Here is a 23113-nt window from a genome sequence, read left to right on the forward strand (position 1 = left end):
CTCTAATTATAGCTCTAATTAGAAGCTATCTGGTAGCCTTAGCTATAGGCCTTGACAAGTCCTGTAGCACTAGGCCCTTGGTTCGGTACTACAGCACCAAGGCTTAGCGTGTTTCGGGTCTCGTGGCCTCTGGCTTGGGTGGCGACCCGCTTACCGCACTGACGGCGCCAAGACTAAATTCTGGGGTGTTCGCCGCCGATTCTTAACGAGGGCAGAGTCACTATTATAAGGCCTATGAACTCCTCTGCTTCCAGCGCAGCGCTACAATATACTCAGCTTGCTCGCCAACAATAGGTATTTCTGGAACTTCACCGCATCTAAGGACCTTCCTTGAGATAGTAACGCGTCTGAGGTTTCCACGCGAGGCTCGGGTGAGCTATACGTTCCGCTCAAATTGGTTGTAAAGCTACCTGAGTAAATAGCATAACGGGATCGATTAATTTCCAGTGTCTGCAGACAATAGCTCACCTAGACAATCAACGTATACGTCCTCTTATCCTTGAGAATATAATCAAGAGTTGAATAACTTGATCAAATTAGGGTCTCAGAATTTGAGTTTCGGTTTGTGCAGATCATAGCGATTTACCTACAACATTGGTAGGTGCTCATTGGTGCCAAGCAGTCACAGCTCCTTCACTCAATAAGTGCAAGAGCCAATGACGTCTGCACTTATAGTTTTAGCCCTTAAGCAGGATTTAATGAAATATAACATTTCGTACGCATATCAAGATGGGCCATCAAAGCGAAAGCACTTGATAAGTGAGATTCGTCTCTTTTCAAATACAGTTGCTTGGACTACGCTCCTTGGGAAACACAATTTGGCCCCGCTTGAACGCCCAGGCTGAGTTCTAGGCTTATCTCATTCAGTGTTAACTTAATGAGGTGTGTTGGTCCAGCGTTGAGTCTCGTCGATGTATTTCCATTGGTTCTGCGCTACCAAGAGCGTCGTATGCTTTTAATGGTGAAAGGCTCTAACATTTTGCTTCAAGGCAAGTTGTGCCCACCTGCGATGATCAGCCACCGAAAGCTCGGTACAAGTGTGCCATGGTACAGCAAGTTCAGGAAGCCAAGGCGCATCTCACATCTCATTGTCTGGATCATTTGACATATTTTTTGTGACGACAGAAAGCTATCATCGGAGCCAATGGTATAAGGGAAAAAAAAAAAACAAGAAACGAAGGTGTCTATTGCAATGCCATTTATAAGGTAACGTAACCCGGCAATTCTAGGGTTGCAGAACTTCACACACATCCTCATTCAAACCCCCGAGACAAACTCGTATGACACACGACATAACAAGGTAAAATAACAGAACTAGTGAAATGATTGAGAGAGTTGTTTTTATTGTTTTTGTTCTTGGTGAGGAGACAACTATTCTCGTTCGGCTTGTGCACTAGAGCACTAAAGATAACTGACATTTGCAGTTTCCGGCGTCTTGTCCCTACCACAAACTAGCCTTGTCGATCTCGCTAAGTGCACTAGTTGGTGCAGAGGAAACTATCCAAATCCAGCAGTCAACTGCATACTTCCCGCTGTTCATGGCCGGGGCCCGTGTTACGTCTGCGGGCCGTTAAAGACAACTCCGTCTCAACAGCTTTGCGGTGGTGCCTGTAAGGACATTAACACTGACATCAAAAATTGTGGAGCATGCGGCCACGTTGTATGTTTCTGAGCTAACTTGTTCCTTTGATTATTCCTTGGGGCTGACAAATGGTTAGTGCCCTACTGGGGCACACTGTATCTCCGGTTCTTGCAAGTGTACTGCCACCAGCACAAGTACAACGGTGTTTTGTACTGGGGGAAATCTGGGTCCAACAGCGGTTCCTACGTGCACTCAAAGCTTGCCCGAGGGCGACCTGCTTTGCTGCTGTGGGGATGGCTTTAGTTGTTGCTGTGGTATTCCGGGCGGTAACCCTGCTCCAACCACTACTAGCACTATTACTGTGAGTCCCAGGATACAGTTTCGCACCGAAATGCAACTAATAAACGCCTGGAATGGCTGTGAACATAGACTACTATAACAACTTCCTGTTAGTTCATAGTAAATTACCAGAATTTGCTAGTGAGAATTTCGCAACGGCAAGCCGGCAACATGACTTGGTTTCAAGGCTGCGCGTTTCAAAGAAGCATTGAAAATTTCGAAACGGGCTGTTCTCTGATCTAATGTAATCTACGTTGGGATTTGAGGCTTACGAAGACGTCTATGCAAGGGGAGTTCATACTAACTCGGGTGATTCAATCGCCATATCTGTTATCTTTGTCTTGCAGTTCCTCCGGGAATGGTTTTCTCCTACTAGGTTTTCCCATCCCCAAGCGCGAATGCGGGTGGAATCCTTTCTGTATTGTTTTCCATTTATAACCTAACGTGATACCGTCTTTCGATACCAGGTGGAAGTTGACGATGATTGGACTTCTACGAGCTCACGCCTGTTATCGAAGGTCTTATAAAATAATAATCAATATCTTTGGCAAGTATTCACGAATCTACCTAGGTAGTGTTAGTTTTTATTCTAAGCCGGAAGTACAGGCTTACGCGGACATGGATAGTTTGAAGAATGATTGGCTGCAAAGTGATTAAGGATACATTAGGCTTGACAAGCACCTTACTATATGAATTTTGTGATGTGCTAGTGCTAAGACAGCTGGATTTCTTCCCACACTTTCAAAATGAAAGGTTGGACTATCCTCGGTCCCAATACAACCACTATCGCTATTTGGTATGGACATGGTTTGCATGACCTACCATACCTACACCCCAGGGCTCAGATAACGGGTTATTGATATAACACATAGGCCTCCGGGGAACATCGGATTCGAAAGACATTGCCTGCAAATGGGATTGAGTGTTGGGGCATAGTCAAGCTCCTTGACAGGGTTTGAATTGGCCTCACCAATTATGCGCGTCAGACGCCAGATGGCATTTGATTTGTTACGGAACAATGATCGTTATCAGTTAGCAATACGAGACCTTATAGATAGTGCAGGGAAACTAAGGCTATTTAGGCTGCCACCAGGGCACTGCGTACATAAAACTCTCGCATCAGCTTTCATGCTCTTCTTGTTCGTACAACTTGTGGATTGGAAGCAACGGCTCAGAAAGAGTAATTGCTTCATTTCTGTAAACTAGTCCCAAAATTAGATTGATATTTTGGGAATAGGATGAGGCTCGTACAGTTTCACCTGTAGACAGCGCGAAGCCATATAACTGTGGAATTGGAACATCGCAATTCTGTTGGAGCCATGCGTATGTGCCACCCTCACACTGTATCTTTTCGTCTCCGTTCCCGGGTCTAAACTTATTGCCAGTACAATAAGGGAGCGCAAATCTGAGTATGACCTGCTGTCCTGGTGGTTTTCCACTACCCTAAATACATTGAACCCGCCAATCAGCCAGGCCTCGATATTTGCCACATGGCACACCTCGGTCGAGCTCAAGCCCAGGTGGTGAGCAACCACAACTTTCATCCACTCCCGTCTGTCATCAAGATATAAGAGGAAATGATGAAGTACGTTTGTCTCCTCCTCCTTGGCGAAAGAGTAGGTGATTTCTTCTCCTCCGCGAAGGCGACGCTTCATGATCTAGAAAACAAAAACTTCATTCTCGGCTAGATGTAACGGCTTTGAAGGATCTTTGAAAAACAATGCGATACCAAGTGGGGGGATTCCGTGGATGAGAAATCTGGGGAAACGGCGATCATCGGGACGGACAGATGTTTCGCCGAAGTACATGTGGATTCGATGGATTAAAGATTGATGCTACAAACTAGTAGAGAAAATATTTATATCGACCAATTTAGAATATGAATATAACTAGTGCCATTTCTATCTGACTCGGAACTTCATCGCTTTCATCATCGCCAGAGAAAACATCAACCATAATAAATGGAAGGTTGCAGGATAACCACCTAATGTACAGGGGATACATAAAAAGGATAAGGATATGATATCAACCCACGAGCAAACAAAAAAAAATTGTAAAACTCCCCTGACCAAAAAGAAAGTAAAAAGTGAGCAAAATTTGAGAGAATTGGAAGCAAAAGCAGAGAGATTCATTCAGCTTCCTATGAAACAACCCATAACCTGTCTTCAAGATGAACGAGATCGCCGAGCCGGCGGAGTTCCAACAGGCTCCTGTATTAACCAACCCAGTTAGTGGTTAAACTTTTGAAGATCTTTTTACGAAGTAGGGTACGAACCGAGCTAGCACGGCGCTTGCGCCTGTTGCTTTCTCCGGCCTCAGGGTCAGCTAACCCAGTCTCATTCTGAGACTTGTGGACCTCGCCCCGGACGGAAATGCCGTTGTTTCGGCCATTCACCCGAATGCCCGCGTGAGTGCGAATATTGATGGGCCGAGGGTAGCCCATATCATCATTGAGAGCGTTGGCGCGACCCAGCGCAGCAATGATGACAGCTGCCATAGAGGTCAGGCGAGGGGATGCCTGGGCCTCCTGATGAGGAAGATCATTGGGAAAACAGGATCCAGGAGACGACACCGTGATTGCGTTTTCATCACCAAATACGGTGATTGAATTGTCAATGTAAATATTAATTGGGGAGGCCCACGGATCATCCATGTCGTGCTGATCGACGCTCATGATAGTCGTGCCACTAGGTCTAGTGACAGATAATGTGTATGGAGGTGGGGCTGTGCCTGGAGTGGAATTGGGAGTAGAAGTAGAGGTAGGTGTAGAGTTAGATATAGAAGAAGCATTGCGATTTGCTCGGACTTCAGCGAGCTTATTTAGGTGATGTCGCAAAGAGTCTGACGGAGGCATCATTATGACTGGAATTTAATTTTTTGAGAGCGTTTGGTAGAGTGAAGAAGAGAAGTCTACAGCAGTGGGTTGTCTAAGTATTTAAGGCCGAGCGTTTGAATGTGTACAAACAATAGGAAAGAGGACAATCAATAGACAGTCAATAGGCAGTCAATAAACAGCCAATCAGAGGCTGCCATGGGCCATTGACTTGCCTAATTGGGATCCTTCAATGGACTCTTCGATTGTTCTCAATAGAGATCACGTGATTACTATTGTTCATGGGGTATCAATAGGAAGAAAAAAAAACTATGTACCAGGTACCTATATCAAAGCAGAAAACAGCGTAATCAAAAAGGTACCAATACATTCAGTGCCGTGGTTTCCGCTAGTGTAGAAAATGCGCCTCCAGTTCTCTTCCCAAAACGCAAAGCGGAATTCTGCGACGGTCCACAAGCCCCTGACTGTGGAGCAATCCTTCGTAAAGTGCGTTTGTGTCACCATAACCAAACGAACTGAGTCTCAGATGATCGGATGTTTCTTCTTCGGTCGGCCGGGAATCTCTGCTGATGTCTACACCATCTGGGAAGTGGGCATGTCTGGTCAGGTTATTGGCTGATCTTTCATGGGCGTAGGACATCAGACCCTACCGACAGGGCTATTTTGCTCATTACTACTAGACGGGATATCGGAACCAGGGTGGTCTGGGTGAGGTTGGCCCGGGTAGTATCGCCCACCTGGGTGAAGAGATTGTGCCGTCTGCATATGATTATTAGCAAGGACAGCAGCCCTTGTAGATTGTCCGAGTTATACCGGTGTTTCTGTCGCGTCCGACATCCAAACCGTTACGGGTTGGTACTGACTTCGCGGAAATCATCTCCTTCAACTTCCACCTCGCGATCTCGAATTCGGCGCATCAAAGCCAGGAAATTGCTTTGTTGGAATTTTTGGCTTTGCTCGTTGCGCACGCTGTCGAGCAGTTGCCCTGCTGTCCGTGCAAGTTCGTCTGCATCTCGACTCCGTGTTTCTGGATCCTGCTTATCGCTTTGAGGAATAAGATCCGATCCGAGTCGAATCTGTTCCTGGGTAACTGGCTGGGGAATTTCGACTTCGCTGGTCTCCTGCGTGTGCTTCTGTGTATCTTGCTGAGCGAGATCGGCTCCTTGCAACTCCATATCCGCCCGTGCCTGATCAAAGGCAGCCTCAAAGGCGGATTCATCAAACTGCTGCGTATGGTTTTGCTGCTCAGTCTGTATAGCCTGCCCGGGCTGTATCTGATTCATGGAGGAGCCATACATCTGATAACCTGGCGCAAAAGATGGCCGATATGCACCATGCATTTGCGGGGTTTGCTGGGCCTGGGACATAGGCCCTCGTTGTTGGGTCATGAATTCAGTGTGCCACCCGCCATGTGTAGTTGCTGGAGCAATATTTGGTCTTTGTAGTTGCGCTACAGGATGTGAAGGCCCTGATATTTGCAAGTTTTGGAAGTCCGCTGCCCAACCGGCATTGCCTGCAACGGGTGCGGCTGGGTGGTGTACCGCGGCATGATGTAATGGTGCTCCAAAATTGGCGGGATGTTGCAAGTTAGGCAATGCAGGGCCGGCGAGATTACCTTCGAATGCGGCGAACTCCGGGTCAAGTATTCCTTCTTGAGGGTTCTGGGATCGGAAACCCTAGAGTATGTTGTTAGTATGTATAAGATTATAAGATCTCAAAAGCGCTACAAACCTGAACAGGCGATTGACGTGAAGTCAACCGGTCCTGCTGAAGGGTACGATCAACAGATGTATGCTTCTGGAAGTTCTGGAGGGCGTTTGACGGCCCGCAGAGCGCATCGGCCATAATGATGTTTTAGATCGACAAAAACTGAGCGAGAAGTGTAATGGTATTGTGATTGTCGGGTTCGAATCTCTCTATAATCAGTCGCCAGCACAAATTACAGAAATGAAAGAAATGAAAGGTGTTGAACTTCAGAAGAGACTCCACGCCACACCTGCCGTGGGGTTGCCGACGACCGAGGCCCATCACGTGCATAGATCTAGGTAACGTGACTGAGCGCTAAGCCCACGATAAGATACGGGAAGGGCCAGGTTGTTTGGCTGAAAGGGAGACAGCTGCTCCGACGCCCCACGCTTTCACAGCTGTCAACTTTATTGCTTGCTTTATTTATTTAATCCAAAATGGTAATTGCTATTCAGCTACGTGAATTTCAGCTTGTTTCTCAATCCCATCGCTAACAGCTTCAAACCTCCAGGCGACCCCTCAAGTGATCTCGAATTCCGGACACGAAGAGATGATTGTATGTGCTAAGACACGAACCCCAATTGCCGCTATCTATGATGTGCTTAAGCTAACTGATATATGTGGAATACAGCACGATGCTGGCTTGGATTATTACGGCCGCCGATTGGCCACATGTTCATCCGACAAGACGATAAAGATCTTTGAGATTGAAGGGGAATCACACCGACTTGTTGAGACACTGAAGGGGTAAGCTTGCCTTGTTGGTGTGTGTTTAACTAAATACCTGGTCACTGACATGGGTATTTGATAGTCACGAGGGCGCTGTGTGGTGTGTCGCATGGGTGAGTGATACCCCAAAACATCCGCCAGTGTAGCGCGCAATTTGACTGACCATGCTATTCTCACGATCTAGGCCCATCCTAAATTTGGCACAATTCTGGCTTCATCTTCCTACGATGGCAAAGTTCTGATCTGGCGGGAACAGCCCCAGAATGCGACCTCGCCCTCCGGTGGTAGTACATGGAGCAAGGTCTTCGATTTCTCCCTTCACACGGCCTCCGTGAATATGGTCTCATGGGCTCCTCATGAGAGCGGATGTCTGCTTGCCTGCGCTTCGTCCGATGGCCACGTCAGCGTGCTCGAGTTCCGTGACAACAACTGGACCCACCAGAGCTTCCATGCTCACGGAATGGGCGTCAACTCTATCAGCTGGGCTCCCGCGGCCTCCGCTGGTAGCCTCATCAGCTCTGTCCCCGGACCCGGCCAACAACGCCGGTTTGTTACCGGTGGCAGCGACAACCTGGTCAAGATCTGGGAATACAAGTATGTCGATTGATGGACCTTGTCAAACATACAGCTAGGACGTGAACTGACTTGATATTAGCATGGATACCAAATCGTACAATCTCACTCAAACCCTCGAGGGACACTCAGACTGGGTCCGTGATGTGGCCTGGTCCCCAAGTATCCTCTCCAAGTCCTACATCGCCTCCGCCGCGCAAGACAAAACCGTTCGCATTTGGACTTCCGATGCTTCCAACCCGGGCCAGTGGTCCAGCCAAACACTGGAGTTCGACACTGTTCTGTGGCGCGTTAGCTGGAGTCTCAGCGGCAACATCCTTGCCGTCAGTGGAGGTGATAACAAGGTCAGTTTGTGGAAGGAGAACCTCAAGGGAGAGTGGGAGAAGGTCAAGGATATCGAGGAGTAGTGGCTGTTTTGATTTCTAAGTGTCATCTATTCCCTTCCTCAACGCATAATTTTCTTCTATCCAAAAGCTACATTGCTTGTGACCATAAATATTGATTCCACTACAAGTATCCTACGTCAATTTTCAATGTTTTGGGGGAAACTTGGTCTGTTTCATTCATATCATCCACCGCCCACCTCCCAGACCAAAAAACGTACAAAAGCAGAAAAGCAAAAGCGAAGAGCAAACGAAGAGCAAACGAAGAGAAAACGAAGAGCAAACGAAAAGCAAAGTGTAAAAGACACTGGACTCGTCCTCACACGTCCCAGAAGATGAATGGGCCTCTAGCCTCTGGCTCCTTCATGTCCACCCATCGTCCCAGCATCATGCGCCCACCAGGGATGATGACAGCCTCATATCCATGGATCCAACCCTCTCCGTCCATCACAGGGAAGGGAGGCATTCCCTCTTCCTCTTCCTCTTCATCTGCCTCAATGATGGTGAAACAAATCCGGGTCCATCCCTCAAACCCGCCATGGGGGACAGCAATCTCTTCGGTAAAGCCGAACACATGGTTTCCTACCTCATATGCGCTCCCATAGGCTCTCTGCTTGCCATCGAAATATCTCCGCTTAGTATCTGGCCTCCCAGCGAGAGGGATAATCTTGCTGCATTCCTCGGGCCAGAACTGTTTAGAGGGTTGAAGGTCAAAGGTCTTGACATTTGTTAGTCTGGTTGTCAGACATAGTCTGCAACTAGCCATCCACTCACCATTATGTCGATAGAGTCGCCATGTGTCTCAAGATCAGCGCATGTCTGGCGCTCGTTTTGCAGGTCTGACAGCGGGTGAATGCACGCTAATCGGAAATGTCAGCTTGGGATACTGTTTGGATGTTTGTTCCGTCGCTATACTCACAGTAGTATCCTAGCCATGATGGGCTTAGTTTGGATGCCTCGTTTGTATTTTCCTTTCGCGTCTTGGGCTTTAGCTCTGCAGGCAGCCCAGAGAAGGATTCTTGGTAGGTAAGCTCGGAGGCGTTCAAGAAGTGACGTTGCCAGAAATTACGCAAGTTCAGCAGTTTAGCTAGATCAAGGTCGTCGTGGTCGATGAATGCCTCGCCCACCTTGTCTTCATATGAGTAGACTTGCTTGATGTCGTAGTCAGTTCGACGACAAGGCTCGGTGATGGCTGGGTCGAGGGCAAACGAAGTTAGACACTATGAATATCAAATCAGTAAATTTTCAACCCATTATTCGACGAAACACACATACAAGCTGGAGAGCATAAAAGAGTTGCGAGGAAGTTTCTTCTTTTCGAAACTCGCTCAGGAAATCTACTTTCCTCAGGGTCTCACGGATGCATCGCAGGGTCTTTGAGGTTGCTCCAAGGGGGATTGGTAGTTTCAGTGATTCCTCGAGCATAGTCTGCATAACCTCCATCCAAAGGTATTGACGATCATCTTCCTGCTCTTTGAATTGGATTGGAGCGCTGAGCACAATGGCGCGGGTCTGGTATTCGAACATCAACTCCCTGGAAGTTCTTCTCGGGGCCATGTCATAGTGTTCAGCAAAGCGAGCTCGCCAGACGGCGGACTCGTATTCATAGACCTTGGCCCATATCTCTTTGCAAGATTGGGAGAGATGAAGAATATCATGATCGGTCGGCAGGCAACATGCGATCTCCTGGAGAACCTATTGATCTCAAATATCAATGGCTGCAATCTACATTGTAGAATACATACATATACTTGCCTCGTTTGGAAGCTCGAGCAGTGGGCTGCGGGTACTTTGCAAGGCAGCTGAAGCAGACTGTGCGAGGTTATTGTTCGACATGTCTGTGTTTGTGGTATACATAGTTATGCAAGTTGCACTGTCGGAGTAGTTCAATGTAGAATGGAAGGCGTGGCGAGAAAGAGGTAACGTGCGAAAATAATATTGGGAATAAGATGTAGTAAAAGTTCGATATCTAGATTCACATGTCCTTGAAGTAATCAGCTGTTCAAATGTGCGATGGCGTTGTCATTTCGATCATTTCGATTGACAGGGCTCATGGTTGTTTGCGATTGACAACATATGTAAATTGTTGGGCGACTACTTAATCTGGCCAGTAAAATTCGCCTTACATGTGACAATAAGACAAAGCGAAACAAAGAGCAATGAAGAATTGCGCTGTTCAAGTTCTACTCCTTGATGGGACCAAATGGACCATGTACCCCTATTGATAAGATTTTCTTCACATGCTATATATGTCGTGAGAGACGGCGTCGCTGTAGACTTTCTCTCACTCCCCAACCATCCGCTAACAAGCCCTTGACCTCCTCGAGGCCTAGTCCACTCATCTCAGGGTAAATTGCCCATACAACGGCCCACCCAACTACACAGACGAGTGCATAGAGAGCAAACGTCCATGAGGGTGAAATCCATTCCATCATAGGCAGGAATGTAAGGCCGATGATAAAGTTCGATCCCCAGTTGGTTGCAGTAGCCAAGCCCGACCCCAGAGAACGTACATTCAGAGGGAAGAGTTCAGACTGCTGCCAGGGAACATTGCCGAGTCCGAGGGCATATGCTGCAGTATACACAGTAAGACAGATCAGAACTGCAAGGGGCACAAGAGAACTAGGGCTATCATGGTTTTCTTGAGGGATAGTTGGAGGTTCTGAGTTCCATTTGCCATCCATAGACGAAAAGGAGAAAGCACAGACGACCAGAGCAACGACCATGACAGGTATAGAATACAGGAGAATGCGCCGGCGACCAATCTTGTCAATCAGCACAAATGCAAGCAGCGTGAAGACGAAGTTTGTCATAGCCACTGAGAGTGATGTTAGTGTTGGCGAGGAGAACGAAAGAGAGGAGAATATGGTCGCTGAAAAATACATCAGGCTATTGAATCCGCAGAGCTGCTGAACCGCCTGGAGCATCATGGCTATAATCAATGCTCTTCTGTTTCCACCATGCAACAATTGCTGACCCCGTTGAATGGTATCGTGTAACCACTGAGGCTTTGTGCCAGGAGACTTGGGTTGTCCCATCTCCGATGCCTCTTGGACGATTTCCCCATTGATATTGCGCAAGACACGATCCACCACCTGATCACACCCAAGGCAATCCTGATAGATCTTGGTCAGGACTACCTTCGCCCGAGTATCGAATCCAGCCTGGACCAGCCATCGAGGCGTTTCGGGTAGCAGAGCGAGAATGGCAAGCTGAAAGAAGGCCGGGAATGCCCCAATGCCTACAATCCACCGCCAGCCTCCAGTTGTACTAGAAAGCAGCCACCCGACTATGTATGCCACCACCTGGCCACCGGTGATGAACAGACTGAGAATCGTGACCAGTCTTCCTCTTGCGTGCGAAGGAGCTAATTCGGAGATATATCTGGACAAATTCCCAGTTTGTTAGCAATCAACAACTCTCTCGAAATCATATTTCTGCCATGGCTCGGGATTCTCAGTCCCTGCCTGACATGAGACGGCCAACCTACAATGGGGTCACCGCACTCGCGCTACCAACAGCAAGACCAACAATGCTACGCCCAAGGATCATACCCCAGACATGGCTTGTAAACGCTTGTATCAAAGCTCCAAGTGCAAACAACAGATCCGCACCAAGTATGACCTTCCGACGACCAAACTTATCCGCGAGGACACCAGTGAACGGGCTCGCAATTAACGCAAATAGGCTGGTGCAGGATGTGATGAGGCTTTTATCGAGTGTTGTCAACGGATGACCCGAAAGATCTGACCCGACAGTCACCAAAGTAGACGAGACAACACCTGTGCTAGAAGTTCCCACGATTGTTAGTGAACGGTGGTATTAATGGAGCAACATGGCGGGTTTGGTGGTAGCTAGCATACTCATATCCAAACAGCAGACCGCTTATTCCAGCGGAGAAGGTTAACGCCCATATAAACCAGCCTCCTGAATATTCCAACTCAGAGGCCAGGCTCCCATCATGGTCATTGTCGCCATGATCTGAAGAAGCGTGGGATGAGGCGAGCAAAGGGGCGTGGGGACCTGATTGATATTGCTCATCTGCGCCCGTCATATCTTCAGGCTCTTCTAGCTCTGAACCTGAGTTACCGTAACATCTAAATTTATCCCCTGGGGCATCTGAGATGGTAAAGTGACGTCTGGGGTTGATCGCGATAAGCTGATAAGGAGACCTGGTCAAAACCCGGAGCGGAACTCGAATTCCGCACGCCGATGTAGTTCAGTATTTGTCAACAATGAATGGCAGAGAAAGAAGCAAGAGATAGAACTAGAAGGTTATGACCTCAGTGGGGGGTAGCTTTGTCTATATACACTATGGTGGAATGAAGATTATTGGGCAGAGAAAAAAGACTGGGCTGCAGAATACTCAAGAACTAATAATAATGCTCATAATGTAGATTCATGCAGGATATTTATAGTTTTTATGGCATAATCTATACATAGCCCTACTACCTTAATGTTTAGCCACAACACCGGAAGCATCAGCCTGCGCACTGATCTTCTTCTTGTAGGCGTTAACGGTGCCGTCGAACTTGGTAACAGTACCGCCGTCGCAAACCCAGAGACTGGTGCAGACACTCTGCAACATGGTCACATCGTGGGAAACCATCACCACACCTCCCTCGAATGCCCGTAGTGCATCCGCCAGGGCATCCATACCCTCGATATCCAAGTGATTGGAAGGTTCGTCAAGAACAAGGATATGAGGATTGGTTAAGGACAAACAAGCAAACGCAACACGAGATTTCTGACCTCCGGACAGCAGCTCCATGCGTTGGAGACCGGTTGTACCAGTGATACCAAACCTACAAAAATAAGAATTAGTCAATGCAGTAGATGCGAGTGGTTTGCATAAACTTACGCTCCCAGGTGTCGTCGGTACTCCTCGTCGGTTTTACCGGGGTATGTCTTAGTCATGAAGCCGACTGCACTGGTAGTCATGTCCAAAGCATCGACGTGATGTTGGGCAAAGAATCCAATGCGCAGTCTCGAGTTTGTGGAGATGAGACCGCTTGTTGGTTCAAGCTGGTTGGTGAGTAGTTTCAGGACGGTGGTCTTACCAGCACCGTTAGGTCCTACAATTCCGATACGCGAATCAAGTTGAACATCTAGATCGACATCCTTGAGAAGAGGCTTGTCCTTGGTGTAGCCGAAGCAAACCTCGGACATCTGGACAATAGGTGGTGAAAGCTTCTCGACTCCGGGGAATGCAAAGTGCACCGTGTATTCGGCCTCTGGAGCTTCAAGAACTGGCATGCGCTCAAGCTTCTTGATTCTTGATTGTGCCTCGGAAGACTTGGCGGCATTGTATCGGAACTTATCAATGAATGCTGATGATGATCGTTAACAAGGCCCCTTTGACAAGATGGAGGGGGTGTCAAACCTTGCAAGTGTGCTCTCTCGGCCATTTGCTTCTCGTATTCGCGCTTAGCAGTCTTCCGGCGCTCCTCTTTGGTTGCGTAGAAGGATTCTAGAAATTGTTAGAACCGCTGATAGTCTGGAGATCTCGTGTAACTTACCGAAATTAGCACCTCTGTAGTAGTCTAACCTCTCGGAGTGCTGGTGGATAATATCCGTGGCGACTTCGTTCAAGAATGCACGATCGTGAGAAACAACAAGAACTGTGCTAGGGTATCCCTGAAGGTAATTGGAAAGGAAAGTAATTGATGGAACGTCCAACATGTTGGACGGTTCTATGGAATGTCAGTAGGCTGCTTGTAGGATAAAAGAGGCCGGTGGTACGTACCGTCAAGCAATAGCAAATCGGGCTCGCAGAATAGAGCTCGTGCGAGAGACAAACGCATTCTCCAACCTCCGGAGAAGGTCTTGGTGGCGTACTGCTGGCGCTCCTGGGAGAAACCAAGACCAGCCAAGATACTGGCCGCGCGGGATTCGGCCTTATCAGACTCCATTTCAGAAAGTTTTCCGTGAATATCACTCAACGTGATATCCAAGCCCTCTCGTTGCTCGTCGAGTCTGGCAGCATCCTTCGAAGTATCCGCCAATGAAGATCTTTCTTCTTCGATTTCTGCCAATTGTTTCGAGATTTTCTATGGCTGTTAGTGAGTATCCTGTTGTGGTATCTGCGACTTGACTAACCGCTTGCTCCCCGAGAAGATGTTTCCGCCACACATCAGCATCCAACACTGCTTGCAACGCTGGTGTATCGTCACCAGTAATCTACGGTAAGAGTCAGTAAAAGAAAAGCAACCAAGCTAAGATTTGAACACACCTCTTGCTCAACGTGAAGAATAGAAACGTGGGTCGGAATCGGGATTTCTCTGCGACTCAAGGCACGCAAAAGTGTAGATTTACCGATACCGTTCTGACCAACAAGACCGTAACGACGACCATAAGCGAGTGTGAAAGCAGCATCAGTAAGAATGCGCAGGCCACTAATCGAGATGTCGACGTTATCCAATTTAATATCCTTGCTCTTAGCCTGGGAGTCCGATCCCATTTGAAGAGGGTTGACAGCCATGAAGAACTCCTCGTAGGACATGGCTTCATCCGGCTGGTTGAGCAGACGGGATGCCTCGTAGGTAACGTTCTTCATGGACTTCTTGTCCTGCTTGGCGCGAATCTTGCGTTCTGCCTTCTCGAGCTTCTTTTTGTCCACCTTAGACTCCATCTTTCTGGCATTGGCAGATTCCAAATCGACGGTGTTTCCAGTCAGACCCAGTGTAGAAGACATGTTCCGCTGTGCGCCGACATTGATAGTCTGTTCAAGCTTCTTGGCCTTGAAGGGCATTTGCCTGCGCTCTGGGTCGCCATCGGAAGAGCTCAGCGCGGTGATGAACCTCGAAACCAAGTTGCCGATCGCATCGTAGTTTTGCGGGGAGAAATCTCCCGAGGCGGACACTAGGAGTTCAGTCACGGATTCGGCGGCCTCAGTCAGTGGTGACTGGCCACTGGCATCGTCGACGTAGAGGTTTGCGGCATGGGTCAGGTAGCCCTGTCAGATAGTCAGCTTTAATGGACCTTACAATCCTCCACCGCGCGCATATGTGCGGAGAGACTTACTACTGAGTATTCGGTAATGATTCGGTCAAGGCCAGAAATTTGGGATTGGAGTTCAGACTCCATCTTGCCAGGCTCGAGAGGACTTGTGTCACGCCGAGTGTCAGGAAGCTTCGGCGTTAAGAGATTGTGGAGTTCTGGAATTGATGCCCCCATAGCGAATAGTGGCGGATTTTTGGATGTGTGTTATCGATAAGATCACATGACCTTGTTTATCGTTTTTGCAAATCCTCCAGGGCTGGATAATGTGAAGGTATGACAGATATTCTAGACTATAAATTTGTTCCTATGCTTCGTATTATGCTAAATGAAACAAAATGTTACTAAGTGGTTGTTTCTTGCCATATATTTGCGAGTACCATACCAATATATAAACGATTTCTATAACTTCAACACGGAACTATGTGACTGTAGCTTTGCTTTGAAGTAATTGACAAACTAAACTGCTAACAAACTCAATTATCATAAAAATACTAGTGGAGGTAGTTGGCTATATATGGCCAATCTCCGTATGGAGTTGAAAACGATCTATGATATATCTATATTAGGGAGCAGGTATGGCAGTATTGAGATACTCCTATGATACATTTGTCAAAGTTGGGTTTTATTAATATAAAAAGCTTTGCAGAAAATGCGAGCCATTGGTATTTGAACCATCTACCTATGACCTCGGGAACTCCAAATTCCTAAAGCCGTGTGTAGTCCGTATGGGATAGAACAAAACATTGGTCATAGAATGGTTCCCGGGGATCTATTCAAATACGGAAAATTCGAATCAGAGCCGTTGCAAAAGAGTGGTTGCCGAGGTGAATAACCTCGCGTCGGCAGGTTCCCAGCCGACTATGTGAAGGAGCGCAGATAGTCTAGTTTTCAATCACAGATTGGCGTTTGTGATAGACTTGCGGGAAACAAGCATCACATCACACCACAGTCACACAGCTCTAATGTTTAAGAAGTGGCCGAAGTAGACGTAGCATAATGATCGACCTCCTGCCGTCTCCCCAGTCATCCGTTGATCAGCAACACGAGGTTCCATGTAATGAGCATAAGCAACAACCTATCTGACCGCTCTTGTCCAAAGATGTTTCAGGTACTTTATACAGGTAGCGATAGACATAGACGGTAAAGTGAAAGAGGTGGCCTAACTAGTATACTCTGCATCAACAACTGGACTCCAACCAAATAACCTAAAATAGATCGCTTTTGCAGGCTGCAGAGTGTTTCATAAGCAGTTTCATGTTCGGGATTGCATTAGACCAACAATCAGTCAAACCCAAAGCAGAAAGTACATGGATGAACTGAAGTTATATTGTATACGAGGTTAGGAAAAAGCTGTTCCCCCTTGGCATCACGAAAGTCGGAAATTACAAAGCACGGGCTCGAAAGGTTTCTGCCAAGACTCAGGCCAAAATGGCTATCTTTTCCTTTGTTTATTATTGTCTTTGTACATTTTAACATCGATCTTCTTCCGGCCTGCAGGTTCACACGGCAGCCAACACCGATATAACGGGTACCGGCAGGTGTTTGAGGACAAGATCAACATCTGTAGGGAGTTTGTAATGTCGTTCCATATATTGACCTCTTAAAACTGAATGATTGGATATGCTGAAGCAGGATCCGCCAAGATTGACTTTTGAAGTAAAAAAAAGAGTCCATATAAAAATAATACTTGAAACACAAGCAGTTACTTAGCTGTAGGTTATTAACAAAAGCCTTAGGGAAAATGACCCACGGGAGGTTCCTTGTTTCATCAAAGTGGAAGAATAAGTGGAGAGTATATGACGACTATATCGGGTTTGCTTGCCGAACAGGTTAAGCTGTTGAACCTTGCAAGTGATTATAACATTGTGAAGTACGGAGTAATTTGCCCTTACATTGAGCTTCAAATTTATATATTATTCCGTTCTAGAAGCAATGGATCCGAAAGTAAAAAAAAAAATCCCCGTAAATGCAGAGAACCAGTGGACACCCGATCGGGCTTGAGGGGCTTTTTTCACGATACGATCACTAGTTAGGTTAGGTTGAATCTCAGCCAGCCAATTTCAGATAATGTGGGGGTTTCTTGACACTTTGGGGGCCTTTGGCTTTTCTGTTTTTTTTTTTTTTTTTCCCACGGACTTCTCCGGTTAGAAAATATGTTCTGGACTATGACGCCAATGAATGTGAGCCGCAAGGGGCTTAGATGTCTCCTGCATTCTTTGCACGTCTTTTTCGTAGCCTATTGTATGTTGTATATGGGGTATATCTTTGATGCAAGAGTGAGTTACTTTCAATGTTTAACAAGTAGGTTTTTTGTTTTGTTTTTTTTTCATTGAAAACCATTGAAAACCATTGAAAACCATTGAAAACCATTGAAAACCAGTCAAAATCAGTAAAAACAAATGAATGCCAAGTACATTTATCAATCATCAAAAAAATAATAATAATAAAGGGTCCAAGGAGGGGAGTTATTGAGGTTGCTCCTAGCGTGCGCAGGGCGGGAGCTGATAATCCCCGTGTGTTGTTGTTGATTTCCCCGGGTCACATCCACCTCTTTTCTTCTTACTCGGCCTCCCAGGGGGTAGAGGCATACATTTTCCAGACTGGCTTTGCTCGGCATTCATTCATTTTTTCCCTTGTTCCTTTTTCTTTTTTTTTTGCGTCTGGAGCATCAGAGGATACTTCTCTGGTCGCAATTCACACTTCTACCCCCTCATCTCTTTCTTTCTTTTTCAATCTTCTTTTTGTATCCCATCTGGAATGTCATTCGCAGACGTTGTCAACCTGGAGCTGATCGTTGGGGTGTTTGACATCCTTCGCGGCGTCTAAGGATGGATCACATATCAACAGTAAGTCTTTCCCTTGAGTTAATATCAGCTTCCGGAATGAAACCCGGAATTGCTTGGTCGCTGGTGTGATCGCTTTGGAATATTCACTGACTGGCGCTTCTAGCTCTGTGCATTAAGCACTCTCGGAATAGCTCCTACCGGCTTCGCGCTCGGTCGCGCAGAACGGACACAGAGGCCCAGTCTCTTTCGGCGCAAGACTCTCGCTCAAGATAGCTCTCGGCCGCTCCCTAACAACACCGAAAAGACGGCAGATATTGCCCGGCCCAAGACCGCTATCCCATCTCGAAGTCCGGCTGCCGAGTGGCTTGCCGCAAAGGAAGAGGAAAGCTCACAGGGAAACCAGGGAACGGATCTGCCAAAAGCGCCATTGTCATTCAGTGGTGCGAGACGTCGCCGTCGGGGTCAAACCCTCACAAACCCACCCCTGCGAATTCCAGAACATGAGTCGACGGACTCCTCGGTCGAATCACACGTCCGCCGGCCATCCAACGGTTGGCTGCGGCGGCTGTCGATGGCCTCGTTCCAACCAGAAAGCCCGACCGCAAGCAGTCCAGTGGCGCCGTCCTTCAATGGCTCAGCAAGTCCAATCTTTCCTCACTCGCCCCGACAACGAAGACAGCCGAATAAATTAGTCAAGCGCCCGGTCTCACAGCATACAAGCACTCACCCTCTTGGCACAACCACTATCTCTGGACCGTCACCGGCGGTGCTGCGCAGGCCTGCCACTAGTCACCAGAGATCGGAGTCGATGATCCTCCGGACCCCCTTAACACCTGATTTCGATGCGTATTTTCCAAAGGCTTCTACCGAAGGTCCAGCCATTGACGAATTCGAGCTCGATAAGCAGAAGCATTGGGCGCCGTTCTTTTCCCCTAAGGCTGGCAAATTAGCAGAGAGACTTTCGCGCAGATTCTCGACCGCCACCGCCCCAAAGGTTCAGAGTATACGCCAGGTTGGGTTTGACCAACGCGCTCTTCCTGCGTTGGTTAAGGCTAATGTGATTTCCACAGCTGGGACGCGTGAAGACAGATTGGTACCTCATACGCCAATTGAATTTAGCAATCCGTTCCAACCGGCCCTCTCCGAGCCTGCTCCCAAACAGCCAGCTATCGCGCAAGAGGAACCAGTGACATCCAGCCATAAACAGTCATACTCGGTCAACGATGTGGAGCCGAAAGTCATCATGGCAAACACAGTTACCGCGCACGGAACACCGATTATGGGACTCGTTCGCGGAGGCTCTCTAAAGCGAGTGAAGGGGAGGACCTTCTCAGTTCCTCCTTCTGAACTCTCCACCGAAGAACGGGATGTCATTATTCCGAGTTCCTTGGGGGCCGAGCCACGGCGCAACATTACTGATCCAAGCGTGTTTCGCGCTCCGTACCCCATTTCCCAGTCTGGTTGGGCGGATTCGGCTTTGGAACGACGGTCCCAAGTTGGTCCCCGATCGGTATCGCAGGACTATAGCGTTGGCTTGGGATCCCGGGCCGGTTCACGGCAGATGACCTCCGATGCAGTCGCCCTGTCGGCCTGGCAGCAGGCATCTCGCCCGGGTGGCCGGGCCCACGGTTCTCTTCGTCGCCGGCCCAAGGGATTCTCGATTTCAGGTTCAGATCCTGCCTCCACCATCATTGGTTCCGATGACACACGGGTGTTTACATCGTGCGATGGATATGAGACCGATCTGATGTCGGACTATTGGGACTCTGTTCGCACACGTGAGACCAATCGCAGTGGACTCAAAGGGCTGCGCATTGAAACTATGTTTGACAAAGCAGGTGCGAGCTTGATGAATGAAGAAGCCACGACCTTGGAGTCTTTGCTCCCGCGGGGTTCCTTCGCCGCTCGATCTTTGGACAAAGATCCCCAATTGTTTACTGATCCGCTTCTGTCCTCTCCTTCGGTTCCAACATCCAAGGTTGAAAATCCGTTCCATGCTGATGTGGCTGACGACGATGCTCTCAGCATGATTGGAGCGCTTCCTGGCGATGATCGTGATTGCTTTTCTTCTTCCTTGACGCATTCGTTGGCCAAATTTACTGAACAGCCCGAATCACGTCTCGATTCGCCTAAGGATATGACTGGATCGTTTGTGGGCGAGCTGGATTGGGATCTCAATAAAAAGACAAATATCTTTGATTGGTCGGAACAAGCTCACCCTCACCGCGAGTCTTCAGACACTGAGACGCGTCCGAGGACCATGCATGGGAAGCAAGCGGGTGGTGTCGATAGGAATAGTCGAGCTGTTTGCCGGAAAGCACCATCGACCGTCCATCTTCGGAGCCAGAGCGTGCCAGTTGCTAGTGAACTTCCCATCAATGAATCGCGTCAAACTTCTGGGAAGTTCGGTACTTGGGGCTTAGGCAGTAAGGGTGTCAGCGAAGATTGGGATAGCGATTTCGACTTCGACGAGTCGGAGGACACACCTATTGCCGAAAACAAACCACATGTTGAGCCTGATCTCAATCGCCAGAGCATGACTGTTCCCAAGGCCATTCTAGAGCGTCAAGCTAGTCTTCGTGGTCAATTTGGCCAGGTTCAAGAATTAACCCTGCTCGTGGAGGAATTGAAACGTCTTCGCCATCAAGCAAATGTCCTAGGTGTTGTCAACGGACCTTCTAGCGAACTATGGGCAGAAGCAGAGCAGATCGTGAACCTTGCTACTATTGACGATGAAGAGGAGCGTCGCTCGCCGCCAGGATCTCCATCATCTCTCACTTTCAGTTTTGATGAATCCGACGATGACTGTCAAAATGCGTCACAACGCAACAGTGAACTTTCATGGGAGATGCCCCGTGAAAAGGTTGAATCCGCGTTGCCCCTCGCCCAGCTTGCAAAGGATTCCCCAAAGTCCAAATCTGTACTTGATATCCTCCAGGCTGGTCGTGATCAACAAAAACCTTCGTCTCTTAATGAGTTAGAATTAGCATCACGTGCAAAGAAACTTCCATTTGATACCTCCTCGCTGAAGAATTTGGTTGCTCGTGCGGGTGTGGTGACACGTGCGTTGAAGGAAGTTGTTCGCAAAGCAGACGGGGTAGCAACCAGTCCCCAGGACTACCCTCAAGACCCGCCATTCCGACGCATTTTCGACAAACCATCACATGATGATATTGCCAGTTTTGAAGCAGCACTGGCTGACATGTCCTAATTGTCTTTTTCTTTTCACACATCTCAACACTCACTCCCTCTCATTATCTTCTAACCGACACCACAACCCATGAGACAAAAACTGAAGATCATTTGCATGGCCATCTTCTTCATCCTTACCTAATGTTTGCTCCCTGCACTATCTCGGAGAATCCCGTCTATTTCTTTCACAGTGCGATTTGACCAAGTCGCTCTTGCCGTTTTTTATCATTCCTGTGTACAACTCTACCCCCAATGTACATTGCCATACAACTTTCTTCCCTTCCTTTTCATGTGTGCATCCCACACATACGAGTGCCCATGGGGCCCATGACCTTCCATTTTTTTTTTCTTCTCTTTTGTCATCTTCCCATTCCTTTCGTCCATGTTCCATATTTGCGCAGCTCATATTTTCTAATTGCGCTGTACTAATCACGGAGGATTCCTTAAGGGGATGACCTGTACTCTGATGATGCTTTCAAACGAAGACCCCCATACCAGGCAGGATGGAAAGCAATGGACCCCAGATGTGATGATTAACCTGGGGACAAACCCTGTATGGCAAATCTACGATCTTGCCATCCTGTGTCTAAGTCTAATACAAATGAACCCAAATTCTAATCTGAACGGACTATCCAATTTGAAACTTCGTAAACATATATAAGGGAACACGTTTTCATAGACAGTTTTAATATCCTTACTATAGTCAAACAAGTCGAACCTATGCTCGCAAGATACTATCATAGAGGAACTGCATCTCATCCGGGGCAACTTCCAGGGGGTTATTGGTTTTCTGGTGAGCCCAACCCCTCTCCATTGTGGTTCAGGGGATAGATACTTGTGTGTTGGATCCAGACAAAGTCGAGATTTGCTTCCTAGCATAACTAGACTCTCTATCTTCAACCTCTAGTATATATTGATTTCAATGTATGAGGACGCAGTTTTGTCTTCTAAAAATATATTAATTGGGTTTGGGGCCCAAAGTAGATGTATTTTGCTTAAGTACCGGGACTGATATATATATATATAGGTCCAACATCATTCTAACAATTTGCCCTAAAAAGGCAGCCATTTCTTTCTACTAGATAAATTAAGGTATTCGGCTAGCTCCAATTTTGTTTAGTCTTCATTGATATAGGTAATATGTATATCTGATGAGTTCAATGTTCGATAGAGGCGTTTTGTGGCTGTACGGATCTTCCGTATCGCGGACAAGACACTTGTGCAACTTCCACGAGTATCTGAACCACCTGGGCTTAACTTTGGATAACTTTGTTTAGTACTTTCATTATCAATGCTGTTATAGATCCATGGATTATTTCTGATGTCTACCTAGGTACGTATGTAACTATCTACAGGTTTCCCTTAAGAGATTAAATTGACCTGCCGCAGCTCATGGAGTAGATAAGAAACGCCAACAGAACCAGGGAGACAGAAAAATAAAAGACATGTCACAGAATACAAGTTATAATATGTGCTTTCGGAGGTACTACTTCGTATACGATTAGATCAATATGTAGTATAGTTAATCCGAGGATTATCCGGGGACTTGGAAATGAGGGGGCCACACCGGCGTCTCACCTTGAAATTAGAAATCATGGTTGATCGTAGGCACCTTGATCACCTTAGATTCGTCTATGAAGTTGATACTCATTGAAATGTATGTAGACTTTATTTATTCCCAGGTAAACAGTCCTAGAGGTATTGAAGATAAGCATTAGCCAATATGAAGAGTTAGGGCTTGGCATAGCCGGAGGGCTTCAGAAAAAAAAAGGAAAAGAAATGGCCCCCTTGTGCCCTTACATACGGAGTACACAAAATACACAAGTTGAACGTAGGTAATAAACCAAGATACAGCCACCTTTTGAAAGTGTGCCCACCCTCTTGCCAACTCAGGGGCAGACGTTCAACGATTGGCTGAGAGAGCGGGTTCCTGACCCTACCGTATCTG

The 23113-nt window shown here is 47.5% G+C and overlaps 5 protein-coding genes across 5 annotated transcripts; 2 read left to right on the forward strand and 3 right to left on the reverse strand.

Moving 5' to 3' along the window:
* Positions 1-4086: 4086 nt before the first annotated feature.
* PGRI_086000 (uncharacterized protein) lies at positions 4087-4778 on the reverse strand (the record flags this gene model as incomplete). The annotated part of the gene is made up of 2 exons (XM_040796314.1): positions 4087-4131; positions 4197-4778. The coding sequence occupies 2 exons, from the start codon at positions 4776-4778 to the stop codon at positions 4087-4089; spliced, it is 627 nt and encodes a 208-aa protein (XP_040650852.1).
* Positions 4779-5599: 821 nt separating this feature from the next.
* Positions 5600-6599, reverse strand: pex20 (the record flags this gene model as incomplete). The annotated part of the gene is made up of 2 exons (XM_040796315.1): positions 5600-6430; positions 6486-6599. 2 exons carry the CDS (start codon positions 6597-6599, stop codon positions 5600-5602), a joined length of 945 nt encoding a protein of 314 aa, XP_040650853.1.
* A 451-nt stretch (positions 6600-7050) lies between these two features.
* sec13 (GTPase-activating protein SEC13) lies at positions 7051-8209 on the forward strand (the record flags this gene model as incomplete). The annotated part of the gene is made up of 5 exons (XM_040796316.1): positions 7051-7056; positions 7132-7247; positions 7312-7342; positions 7414-7823; positions 7885-8209. 5 exons carry the CDS (start codon positions 7051-7053, stop codon positions 8207-8209), a joined length of 888 nt encoding a protein of 295 aa, XP_040650854.1.
* Positions 8210-8504: 295 nt separating this feature from the next.
* Positions 8505-15361, reverse strand: PGRI_086030 (Major facilitator superfamily domain, general substrate transporter; the record flags this gene model as incomplete). The annotated part of the gene is made up of 15 exons (XM_040796317.1): positions 8505-8903; positions 8960-9045; positions 9105-9405; positions 9461-9880; positions 10474-11569; positions 11676-11972; positions 12049-12259; positions 12659-12990; positions 13047-13515; positions 13569-13655; positions 13705-13878; positions 13932-14235; positions 14285-14365; positions 14418-15140; positions 15209-15361. 15 exons carry the CDS (start codon positions 15359-15361, stop codon positions 8505-8507), a joined length of 5133 nt encoding a protein of 1710 aa, XP_040650855.1.
* A 2654-nt stretch (positions 15362-18015) lies between these two features.
* Positions 18016-21184, forward strand: PGRI_086040 (uncharacterized protein; the record flags this gene model as incomplete). The annotated part of the gene is made up of 2 exons (XM_040796318.1): positions 18016-18033; positions 18137-21184. The coding sequence occupies 2 exons, from the start codon at positions 18016-18018 to the stop codon at positions 21182-21184; spliced, it is 3066 nt and encodes a 1021-aa protein (XP_040650856.1).
* Positions 21185-23113: the final 1929 nt, after the last annotated feature.

Source organism: Penicillium griseofulvum (genome assembly GCF_001561935.1).
Source record: "Penicillium griseofulvum strain PG3 chromosome Unknown contig_11, whole genome shotgun sequence".
Taxonomy (NCBI): domain Eukaryota; kingdom Fungi; phylum Ascomycota; class Eurotiomycetes; order Eurotiales; family Aspergillaceae; genus Penicillium; species Penicillium griseofulvum.